The sequence below is a fragment of the Sciurus carolinensis genome, chromosome 5, assembly GCF_902686445.1.
Source record: "Sciurus carolinensis chromosome 5, mSciCar1.2, whole genome shotgun sequence".
Classification (NCBI taxonomy): domain Eukaryota; kingdom Metazoa; phylum Chordata; class Mammalia; order Rodentia; family Sciuridae; genus Sciurus; species Sciurus carolinensis.
The window spans coordinates 106,645,209-106,658,148 of NC_062217.1; the positions used below are offsets into that span (position 1 = coordinate 106,645,209).

The 12,940-nt window shown below is 32.6% G+C and overlaps 1 protein-coding gene across 1 annotated transcript in view; it reads right to left on the reverse strand.

Annotated features, from left to right (window-relative positions):
- The window catches only part of Pcdh15 (protocadherin related 15), a 942,952-nt gene that overhangs the window by 151,716 nt on the left and 778,296 nt on the right, over positions 1-12,940 (reverse strand). The window contains 1 exon segment of the mRNA XM_047552806.1: positions 8,780-8,896. Coding sequence (XP_047408762.1) covers positions 8,780-8,896 — 117 coding nt within the window.

Genomic DNA, 12,940 nt, shown 5'->3' on the forward strand with positions numbered 1-12,940 from the left:
CTAGAATAATAGTAAAACCACCAAATTAATCAATTAAAATGAATGAAGGATTTGCATCAATGATTACCCAAGTTGGACAAATGGTCGGCAGGTTTATGAAAATGTGCTCGACATCATACTAATGATCAGGGAAATGAAAATAAAAAATAATGAGATATAACACCTATTAGGATAGTGGATATTTAAAAAATGAGAACTGTTAGCAAGGATGTGGAAAATTTGGTACACTTGTATACTGTTGGTGGGAACAAAAATAGTGCTACCAGTATGGGATATAGTATGGAGGTTCCTTAAAAAATTAAATTAGGACTACCATTTAATATAACACAGTAAATTCAACCTTCATGTATACCTATAAAGTATCAATATATAAAACTGAAAAATAGATGGGGGGGAAGTCAGTGGAATAGAGGAGGGGGATAGAGGAAGGGGAATGGATGTGGGGATAAGGGAAAGACAGGAAGAGGTGTTGGGCACCTAAATGAAGCAAATTATATTCCATGTACGTGTGAGTATGTCAAAATGAACTCCACTAATATGTATAGTTATAATGCACTAATAAAACATCAAAAATAAAACTATTTGATATAGCAAAACTGCTTTTGGTAATTTATTCAAAACATTTTAAGTCGAATCTCAAAGAGATATTTTGACTGCCACGTATGTTGAAGTAGTGAAATATTATTCACAATACCTAAGATGTAAAGTCAAACTAGATGAACATAAGATGGATAAATGTATAAAGAAAATGTGACATATATATATATATATATATATATATATACATATCATATATATTTCATCCTTAAATAAGAAGGAAATCCTGCCATTTGCAACACCATGGATAAACCCTGAGAGCATTATACTAAGTTAAATAAGCCAGCCTAGAAGAAAAAATACTGCCAAATTCTACTTACACAAGGGCTGCAAAAGGGAATCAAGAGAAGCAGAGAATAGAATATGAGTTGATAGGGACTCTGGTAGAGAGAACTAGGACACTGCTATTCAAGAGGTGTAACTTCCAATTGTTATTTATTTTTTTTTATTTTCTAAATGCAAGAACTGAAGATCAGAGTGACTAAGTAAATTGCCCAAGGCCACACGGTTAGTCAGTTGGGGTTTGGGAGTTGACACCACATAATCTAATTCCAAAACTCATAATCTTGAAGCTACCTAAAACTTTCTTGAGAAGACTGATGAACATTTAAGTTTGCATCTAAGGGGTTATCATGTATCAGATGTAATTGATATAGAAAATAAGATCTTATTATATATTAGTGAAAATATTTAATTTAGAGACTCTTACAAGTAGATAAAAGTGAAATATCTAAAAATCAAGAAAAAATAATTTGGTTTCCAATCTTCTATAATGTTGAATATTGGGAGCCGCGAATGACTTGTGGGCTTGTCCCAGCCAACTCTAAGTGGTGGTGTGCCCCTCAGAGAACTCTTGGTGTTACCTCACCAATCTGAGATCGCTCTGTTGCCTCGGCAACATCCTGCTCCAAGAGAATTCTGTGATACCACGGAATTTATTGGTTTAGACAGTCCTAGATTCAAATGCAACTCCCCGGAGTTGGAAAGAGATACCACTGTGCCCAAATAGCCTCGAGGCAGCAGCTGCATGGAGGAGGAAGAATTACTGCGCAAGTGATAAGGCTCCAGTCAGGTCAGCTTACCCACAGCCTCTGCCTTCTTGTTTACCTGGAAGAACACCGTCTCACAATAAATCTTTTTGATGTGTTTCCTACAATTAAATCATTCATGGTTTTTTTTCCCTTTGTTAGGATCAGACCTATCAGGTGTTTTCCACCTATAAAGTCCCTGCTTAAACTACATTTCTTGTGTTCTTTGTTTTTATTTCTTAATGCTACTTTTTCAGCCTTTTATTTCCAACCGGTCTACACCTCCTTAGGGTTACTGATTCCCTCCCTGCGTAGGCTGCAGTGAGAGTTAAAAAACAGAAAATAGTGTAAAATCAAATGTATGGTTATAAAGAGCAAAAATTTGTATCAGAGACACTCACGTCTTGTCAATTTGAATGTTACATGTGAAAGCAAAATAAAATTTCATATATACAATAACCACAAATAACATCTCAAAAAAATCAAAAACAGATGTGACTAAATCAAGAAATGTAACAAAACAAAGTGCACATACTCCCATGCCCAGCTTCTCTACCTTTTTATTCCTTCATTTCTCTGGATATTTCTACTTTTTGATCTTTGACACACCTCCCAAATTCCTATTCTTTCCATTTTTTCCCCCTTTTGCCTGATAATGTTTTCTGTGTTGGGGACTATCTTCACTGTCACAGCTTTAGCTCCTATTCAGATAATTCCTATGTTCACATTTCCCACCTATGGTGTTATTCTTACCCAACCTTGGTCCTTTAAATGCAGCCAGATCATCTTGGTATTAAATCAAAACAACTGTGGCAAGCCCGTATCTACCTCAAGTACTCCTTGTGGGTTTGCTTACATTTGCAAAAGAGATTGTCCTCTATGCAGCAATTTGCTTCCAGTTTTCTCTCACAGTTAACTATCATATACTTCTTGGTTTGGGAAACCCATTAATTCTGGGCAAGACATAGATGTCCTACCAGTCCTGCACAATGGTTCCTGGATTGATCTGTTGAGTATTCTTCACTAGCTATGTTCTGACTTAGATTTCTCAACTTTTAAGACAAAAGACTGGGGAAGTGGATAGGGGAGTAGAAATAAGACAATTTCTGTTAGTTTATAAATACTTGTATTTAGATATGTTGTAGTCAATTCAAATTTGATTTGTTCCAAAATTAATGTTATTAATTTCTTCTTAAATTAGGTTCCTGTTCTAGCTACATTATTTCTAACAACTGTTGTTATAACCATCTTTATTGCTCCATCTAAAATTCTGGATTCACTTTTGATTTTACTTTTGTCTATGATCTTCAACTTCACTTCAAATAGCTATCAATTCTCACTCCTGAATGGCTTTGAAGTATTTCCACGTTTTCCATTTTATTGCCAGCTTTTTTTCAGACATAGTTATGGCAATAGTTGCCAACTTGTCTCCTAGTTTTTATTTATTATTTCATCCAGTATGACCTGCATATCACAGGAAATATTTTTTCCAATAGTAGCATTGATTTTTGTCACTGATATGTTTAAAAGTCTTTAGTAATCTTTCATTTCTACAATAAAGTGGATCTTAAAAATAAGATCTTTCACATTTCATGTCTGCAAATTCATTTCTAAAGACAGTGCTAATAAATTATTTTAAATTGCTAATGTTTATTGAATTGGATCTATTTTAAGTCATATTATGCAAACGCATGGATATAAGATGAATATTTTTGACTGCAATTTTTGGATACGCTTCCTTTGCCAATTTCTTCTTTCCTCAGTCAACTGAATTCCCTGTATTTTTGCAAAAAGATAAACAACTGTTTACAGCAGACTCAGAATTAATAACATTTATTTCTCTATTTTCTGATTAATTTCTTAGCATCTTTCATAAACATTTTCATGTTATTTTTCTGTCTCTATCCTGTCAGATCATTACATCAGTCCAGCTCATAATAAATGTTTTCTTTCTAATTTATTCATTCAATAACTATTACAAAGTGTCTAGGTTGTACTAAGCCCATGTTTGATTGTAGGTCTACTACCTAAATACAGCATCACTCCAAAAAATGGAAGAACTGTACAGTAGATAACACTAGGTACAAGAGTTACCAAAGGTTTAGTTTAGAGCTTGTAAAGACAGAGAATTCAGACTAGAAAAAACAAGATACTCTTCCAGACAGGTTAGTTTCCATTTCTTCTGACAAGAATTTCCAACCAGAGCAAATTAATCCAGAAAAGAGAACTATGAGTGAGTTCCAAAGAAACTGGTTGTATTTCACTCAATTTCCATGGAAAACTCACTTGTATTATAGCCCTAATCCCATAAGGTTTATTCCCATTGAAAAAATGGGAATTATTAATACCCCATGGAGTATGAGCCAGTGCTCCTGCAAAAGTCAAAATGAGCAAGCTTTATATACATTTCAATTTATAATAAAAGAAAAATGCACATCTAATCTTGATAAGTATGGCAGCTTCTAAATGAGAATAGCAATATTTATATCTGAAACAGTTAATTTTCATATTGATCTTAAATAATATTAAATAATATTAACAATGTAGTTAATATATGTAGTAATGTAGCAATGTATGTTTTGTGGCATGAATTATATACCATAATTATAATGCTATATAACATATGATATATACCACATAAGGGAAACAAATGACAAAGTCTTAAAATGCATAGATAAGTCTTTTCTAGATACTAGCCAAGCTTATATTTTCTCAAAAAACCTTCCCCTTTGTACCCATGTATACTTTCAAATCTAATTATAAGTCATTGTCATTTTAAAGATCAAGCCCTAACTGTTTCATGGTAGACTTTCTTTCTAATTATTTGAGACAAAAGGGACTCAGGCTGGGGCTCTAACATCTCAGTTTTCACAAGCTCACATTCACAGTGAACATAGTTCCTGATTATTTCTGTATTTAGCTTTGATGTGAAGGAAAAGAACCACTGAGCTGTGTACATTCCCTCCTCAGGTTCCAGGGTCAGCAATCACAGTTAATAGCCGCTGATCTTAAACTCAGAATTTCTGCTACATTGCTAGCAATAACCTGAATCCATACAGCATAACAACACAAGCTGGTGGATGGTGAGTGATGAAAAGTAGATCAGTTAACATACCAAAGGAAAATGATGCAGATGAGACAACAGTATGGTTTTACAACATTTCTGACCCTGAATAACAACCACTGTTTCGCACAAAGCAAGTAAGCAAGCAGCAAATTTTGGGTAAAAATGATTATTGCTTTCTCATGCTGTTATACTCTCCTCCAATAAATTGTGACAGGATGACTATTTGAAGGGTTAAGCCTTTTTGAGATAACTATAATTAGCTGGCATTCACTGATGACATCATGACACTTTAATAAAACACAGGTTTATATCATAGAACAAAAACTATCTTTTTTTGCTCTTGGCAAAAGTATTCTTGAATGATTGAGATGGGTGTTGAAGACACTTGTGAAAACACATTTCAAATAATTCCTCATGTAGCTTGTCAGTACTCAGAAGGGCTAAGTCTCAGTTACTCAAAAGAAGGAAAGAAAATATTTCACACATGCAATTATTGTTTCTTTATAAATACACATTCTTATAAAATGTGTGGAAACCAAATGATTCTTGTCTTTAACATTCTGAAGCACGTACCAGGCTTCGTATATATGTTTTACTTACCAAATTTAGCAAACCAAAAGAACCAAAATAAGCATAGTTTAGGGTTTACAAATAAAATGCTTAAAAAAATAGACATTCTTAAATAATGAGAATATTCATATTTGGGAAGGATTTTAAAGGCAATTACTATTGAGAACTAACATGATCTATTTTTATGGTGTATATTTATTTTATAAGTCAATATTAAAGTCTGAAAAAATAAGTCTTAAATCTTTACATATTTCACAATGATATTATACAAATAAGAAACTACCAAACTTGCTAATATTAAACATGTTCTAACTACTGTCTTACTTAAACAGGAATCTTAAAAATTCCTAAAATGCTTTTATGGAAAGAACCGTCTAACGATGAGAAATACAGTCTTTGTGGGTTTCTTATAGTTCTTTCCTTTTTTTTTCTTGGTACTGGGGAATAAACCCAGGGATGCTTTATCACTGTATTCCATCCACGGTCCTTTTCATTTTTTATTTTGGGACAGAGTGTCACTGAGTTGCTGAGGCTAGCTTTGAATTTGTTATCCTCCTGTCTCAGCCTCCTGTATTCTTCCAGAATATAGGTGTGTATCACTGCCTGGCCTGTAGTTCCCTCCTTGGAAATGAGCAAATAGTGAACTCCATTTATTTGAATCATTCTGTGTCTACATGCTCAAAAAGGATCATGTTCTTCAAGGATTTAACCTTGCCCAACAAATAGAACTCCTATATGTTAAGGTTTGAGCTAAAGTTTCAGAAGAACTTTAAGAAATTCAAATGGAAATTAAACTTGTAGTTCTCTCTTATGAAAGTTTGAAGTAAGAAATTTAAAAAAAAATTTTTTTTTTTTTTTTTTTTTTATTTAGTGCTGAGGATTGAACCCAGTGCCTCACATGAGCTAGGCAAGTGCTCTACCACTGAGTCACAACCCCAGCCTGAAGTGAGAAATCTCTGATGACCATCACTACACACACCTCATTTGTACTAATGTCAAGCTTCTCAAAAAAGCAAGACAGCATTAGTTGAGTGGGGGAAACAAATCCCTGGCCTTATTTTTTCTCCCTCTAGAGCACTTTTGTTTTGTACAAGATGTATTTCACAAGGCTTAATTTATATTCAGCAATAATCCTCTAATTTTGAGATCATGCCTAGTTTTTCCATCTGATACTTCAAAGGGTTTTGTTGTTGCTATTACCTGGTTTTAAATGGGTGGTTCTCATTTTGTTCACAAGAAACAGGATATCTTGAAAAAGATATGGTCAACCTCTAGAAATAAAAATTATATCTGAAGCATAGTGATACCTTAAATACTTATTTTGTCTTCATGACACAAACATAAAATAAAAAGAATAAAAATCAATCATAATATTTTTGAAAACTATGTAATATAGTACTTATCATCTAAAAATGTTTTTGGAATTGAATTTTTATTCAGATTGATGGGGGAGAAGGTAAATTGTGATTATACTCATTCAAGGGACCCAATTTTCAGAAATGATTCAAAAACTCAATTTTGAATAATATTTATTATGAAAGATGGTTAAAGTTTCAAGGATCTGAACTAAATCTGAGAAATGTATACTTTGTAATGAAAACAAGCACACTCAATATTCTGATAAAATATCTTTTATCTACCTTTTATCTATTGAAGAGTCAACATCAGATATTAAGTGTAAAATCTGCTATTGTACTTGGAATGCAAACATTAAACTTTCTTCCAGGTTCTTTTACACTTGTGGATATGATCTTAATGTCAAACTGGGTATAAAAGTCACAGGTGTCAAAAGGAAAGTAAGGGTTTGCCATCTATACTGACTTTGAGATCTTTCCCAAATAGGTATATTCTAACTCTATGGCTGGTACTTAGCAGTCTGTTATGAAACATTTGAGCAATTAAATAGATGCAAAATGTAATGGTTATTTCTGTTTTAAAGTATTGATAAAATGTTCTGGGTCCCCCTAAACTTTGTTATGTTCAATTCCAGGAAACTTCTTAGTGTCTCCAGGACTTAATTAGGCCACTTGAGGGCTGAGAATTAAAGGACATTTAAATTTTTTTTAATCACCACTTTTAGTCATTCATCAATAATGCCATTAATATTAATACTATCTTAAACTTTGCATTAATAATGCATTTTGAGAAATGAGTTTGTTAAAATACTGTTTGCTTACGCTTACTTTGTAACAATGTTATATTTTCTGTTTGTGAAGTTCTGTTTCCCCTGCAAGATTGTCAGTTTCTTGAGAACAAAAACTGATTAGCACAGTGACCACTATACAGTTCAAAAAATGTGTCAAATAAAACTGAACACATATTACTAATTTCAAAGTATTTTGTAGCAATGACAGTTTGCTTTATAAACAGATTAAGCACCGATTTCCTATTCACCATCTCTATTGGTGAGTTCAAGGCTATGAAACTGTGACTATCATAATTCTCAAGATGTGATAAATCAGTTTCAAAGACATTTTAGCATTATCTAGCAAAGGAACTTCTGAGTTAAAGGTCATTGCTTTCATGTTAACATTATTATTTTTCAAGACCTTATAGTCACAATAGACTATACAGCTTGCCACAATTGAAGCTGAAAAATATTATGACTGCCATTCACCTTTTATTAAGTAGAAAGCATTACAGAAATACTATTTATATTAGCAATAGAAAACAAGGTTATAAATCATTTCAATGATTCAGGTTTTCAAAATTTTTCTTTTCAAAAATGGTTCATTGGATAAGTATATTTTTAGAAGCAGTTAGACATTGACTTATAGCATGAACTAACTCAAAAATTTAAATCTTCCCCATGCTACTTTCATGAGAACAGAAAATATTTATAAAGCACTCTAGGTGTTTATAGAAATCATTTTTATGCAGGCATTATTACTTTTATTTTAAATTCCATTAAGGAATGTAATTGAAGAAAATTTATATCATTTCTGCTAATAATTCTAATAATATTTTAGTTGAATACCTTTGGTCTTGAATGATAATTTGGGTTATCTCAAAAAAAGGTAAAGTTCTATATGATAAAAGAATCTATTAAATATATCCAAAAGAAATATTGAGACTTTTAGCTTACCAAAACAAACATATTCAATATACGTTTTTATGTTATGCATTGATTTTGAATTTTCTAACACAATAATCATGTACGTATAAATGGAAAAAACCATAAGTATAAAAATCTATCCATACTAAACTAAGCATGCACTGTTCTAAACAAAGGACCCAAATGACAGTGATTCCAAATGTAGGTAACTCTTTTCACATATATTTATTATTAATGCTAGACAAATTGACATATGATGGATTTTGAAAGCTAACAAAAAAGGTACATCCCTAGTTGTCTAAATTCAATAATAATCTGTGGATGCAATAAGCAAGAGGATATAAATGGATGAGAATGAGACTCTGATGGACCGTGTTTGCTGTCTTGGGAAACAGGTCACTCATGGGTGTTGAGGATTTTCCTCACTACAGCTCAGAGGATTAATTGTTGTCTTCTACTTACAGGAGGGTCTGCATCTTCAGCATAAACTGTAGTGATAGGTGTACCCTTGACTGCATCTGGAGCCACCATCCCTTTGTAGATTCGTTTACTAAATATAGGAGGATAATCATTCATATCCTGGAAAACACAATTAAGAGTTTAATGCTTCAGTAGAAATCAAGTTAGGGCCACAGTGACTAGATTGACTCCTGCTCTTCATATCACACACCCCATTTGCTACCGTCAACCTTCCATCCTGTCAATTCCATTACTCTCTCTTCAGACTGGCACCCCAGAGGAAATTGCCAGAGTTCCTATGCAATATTAATGTGTATGATATCCATTGAAGGCCACTCCACTGAAGTAAACAGTCTGTCACCAAAAAAAAAAAAAAAAAAAAACACCTTTTAGAGGCTGAAGTATGAAATTTTCTCTAAGATACTTTAAAAAATATGATGTAACATTTTAACCTTTGATAACAAGACAAAAAATAATTACTTAAAAAAGTAACATCCTTTAAGACAGTATAAGGTGGTTTCTTAATTTGTTTTGTTGTTGATTTTTTAAAAACTTTTTGTATGTTTCTGTAGCCACTGCAAATTATTTTATATACTTAGTGTAATATTATAATTATAGCATTTCACATACAAACTATGAAATATCTTTTGATTATCTTTTATTTATTTCTATAAATATAAAAAGATAAAAGGAGGGTGTTCCTGCAGCACACTCCAATAATGGTATTTAAGATTATACATACTTGCAGAAAGGAAACTGTTTATTAAAATTTTCAAAACAATATATATACATCTTATTTTATTTTCACAATTTGGCAGCACATGGGCCATATTACTCATGTAACATTACTCATTAAAATATTTTTTAAGTGCTTCCCACTTTTATAAGCCAGTCCTAGGGATGCTGTGGTAACTCAAGAAAAATTGTCCCTGTATTCATGTCACTTAACTGACATTTGACAAGTAAAGACAATGATCCACAGATTAGGTTAATGACTTTGCTTGAATTAATCTATTCATACAGCAGAGCTAAAATAATTAATCAAGTCCCCTAGGAGCCTGACCATTTTTTTTTCAGGACCAATTTATCACTTGTAAAGGATCACATATCATTTTTCTCAATAAATAATCTTTACTAAAATGAGTGGTTTATTTTTGTAATAATCATTATACATGTAGTGTTTTGGGTACTTTAAGCCAAAAAAATTTAGGCACAAAACTAAAATTGTTAGTTATCAATTCTTCCTTTCATCCTTTTTCTCATTTGCTATTAAATACGAAGGAAAAAATGACACTCTACATTCTAGTCTTTGATATGACACAAAGATTTTCCTGTATAATATAAATTGGAAACACAAAAATTAACCAATTGTATATTTCTTTTTGTGCGAAAAGGTCAAGATAATTATCTCTTACAATCAAATAAGAGATTTCTTTTATGCTCACAACGGAGTCAACTTCTGAACTGTGAAGCTGAATAAGCCTGCAGACACTAATAAGAAATAGATCTTGAATGGTAAGCAAACCTGAAAAATAAAAGATGTCATTCTCTTTGACATGTGGTATTCACAACCTCTTTTATGAAAAAGAAGACTTCCTTTATAAATTATGAAGTATAGAATCTGGAAAACTAAATGAGCTTAGGAAGTGCTGGTTCTCTATAATGAGGGGCATATAATGTATTGATCTTTAGTATCCAGGCAGGGGGTAAATATATAAAGTATTTGCATTTACACATTTTTCTTCTCTTTCTAGAGTGCCAATTAATTTAATGAGTATATCTTGCAACTAAAGGGTTGGGAATTCCTTTTGCACCCCCTCAACAATTTTTTAAGGTCAGTAAAGAAGGAACCCAACATTGCAAATTTTTCCACCTCAATTTCTAATGCTCAATAAGCTCAATATGATACTGTGAATTTTCTTCTTTATTGACCTACCCCCACAAAGAAATTTAAATTCTTAATATTACAAGAAACTTTTGGGAAATTTGATTCTTAAGGGGGAAAAAAGTGCTTTTAAAATTTTATAAATGCAGTTGTTTAAAATGTGGAGTAGAGTGACTTCCCCATCCTCTGGGGAAGTATTCACTAGCTTTACCTTCTAACTGAAAGTGCAGTGGAAATTTTTACAATCTGTGGTCACAAACTGATTACAAACAAACTGAAAGCTGTAAATAACTGAAAAAGATTGGATTCCCTCCCCTTTATTTTGCTTTCCATGGACAGGATGAAGAATAAATCAATATGGTTATATTGTAGCAGTATTTCTTTTTATGGCACATTGTACATATTTTGGGGGTTCTAATCTTTTATTGTGGCTAAGATGTGCAGCCACTTGCCCATGGTTCTTCCACAATGCATTATTTCAGTTGAGAAAATTTATTGAAATGCATTGCCAACAAGCATAATCAATAGTTCATTATGTTTATGCTTCAGGGACATCTAAAGAAAAAATGTACATAAATCCGCTTCTGTACAAATGTTCTATTGTGCAGTAAATTAAGGATGCACCCAACGCAAAAAACCAATCTCTTTTCTGTAGTCCATTATTCCACTAGAGGGCAGTATTGACAAAAGGAAGCATTTCCCCTTCAGTTCTCTAGTTAATTTTATCATTCAAACACATAATAGTTTGTTTCCTATGTGTATATTTGTTGATTTTAACAAAAATTAGTTTTCATGTTTCAAAAGAGTATTCTGAATTTTATCATGGTTCTCAACTAGAGCAACGCCATGCTTATTTTTAAAAAATATTTTTACCACTAAAATTTGCATTTTTTTCCAATGTTTCCAGCAAATAAAACTGTACCTGAAGGTATAGTTAGCTTTCAGGAAGGAAATATGAATTTTGTTTATTTATTTTCTAAATTAAAGTCTCAAATAATCGCAGAAACTATTTTCACTTTGGCAAGCCACAAAGTTCATTTAAGGAATCATTTTAAGAGCATGGCAGGAAGATAGGAACTAACTGGTAAGTTTGCAAATTATGGACAAGTTGAAGTTTTACAAAACAAGAGAGAGAAATGATATAAATTTTGGTAAAAATGATTCTGCACAAGAGACACTTTCTTAATAGAAAAGTACTAAACTGGTTATAGTTTGTTCATTTTTATTTTATTTTAACTTTTAGGTACCAGGGATAGAATTACTCATGGGCACTTAAACACTGAGCCACATCTTTGCTCTTTTTATTTTATATTTTGAGACAGGGTCTCACTGAGTTGGTTAGGCCTTGCCAAGTTGCTGAGGTTGGCTTTGAACTTGCAATACTTCTGCCTCAGCCTTCTGAGCCACTGGGATTATAAGTGTGCCTTACCACACCTGGCTTTATCATCTTTTAAAAAATGGTAAAGTGTAGCCCTCATTTTCAGAATTCTTATGCATAACCAGAAGATACACAAAGCCATAACCCAATGATAAAGAGTTTCCCTTGCGTTTGTACTGCTGTTCAGTGTCAGCATTACCTGTGCTAGACTATTGGGCTGCTGTGCCCTTCAAAATCCTGAGCAGCTACTGAAGCTGATATGTACTCTTAGGCAAATTATGTAACTGATTCTTCTGTGACTAATTCTGTTTTACACTACCAGCTATGAGTTATTTGCTGTCTCACGTATTATCTGCCTTCTGCTGTTGATTTTACCCTCTTGGTTTCTTCATTTGTCTATTTATCCTGTTTCACTTCTATGTCTTTCTCTGTGCACCCATACATACACTTAGAAAAAGCTGCATCTCTAGACAGAAAAATCTTTTTCTGCTTTGCATAGGTCTTAGATATAAATCAACTTCTCTCACATTTTACTTATTTTTTTTAAATAAAAATCTACACTGGAATCTTCCTTCTTAGCTGTCTCAATTCATTTTTCAGTGCACTTTCTAATTGTTAAATTTAGAGTTATGAATTCTTGGGGATAGTGTATCTGAAATGTAGATATAATTGAAGTTACATGTTGCTAAAAGCAGCAAAGAATACACAGTCTCTCAGTATCACAAATAGTGATGCAGCTTCCACTGTATCAGGCAGTGTGCAGAAGTTTGAGAAATGGTTGCAATCAGAAAACACAGGGTACCTCTTAGTATTCAGCTTACAGGTTCGTGTGGAAAGCAAAAATTAAAAAAAAAAAAATTCTAAGTGTGATGGACATTGTGAAATAGATAGTACAAGGATA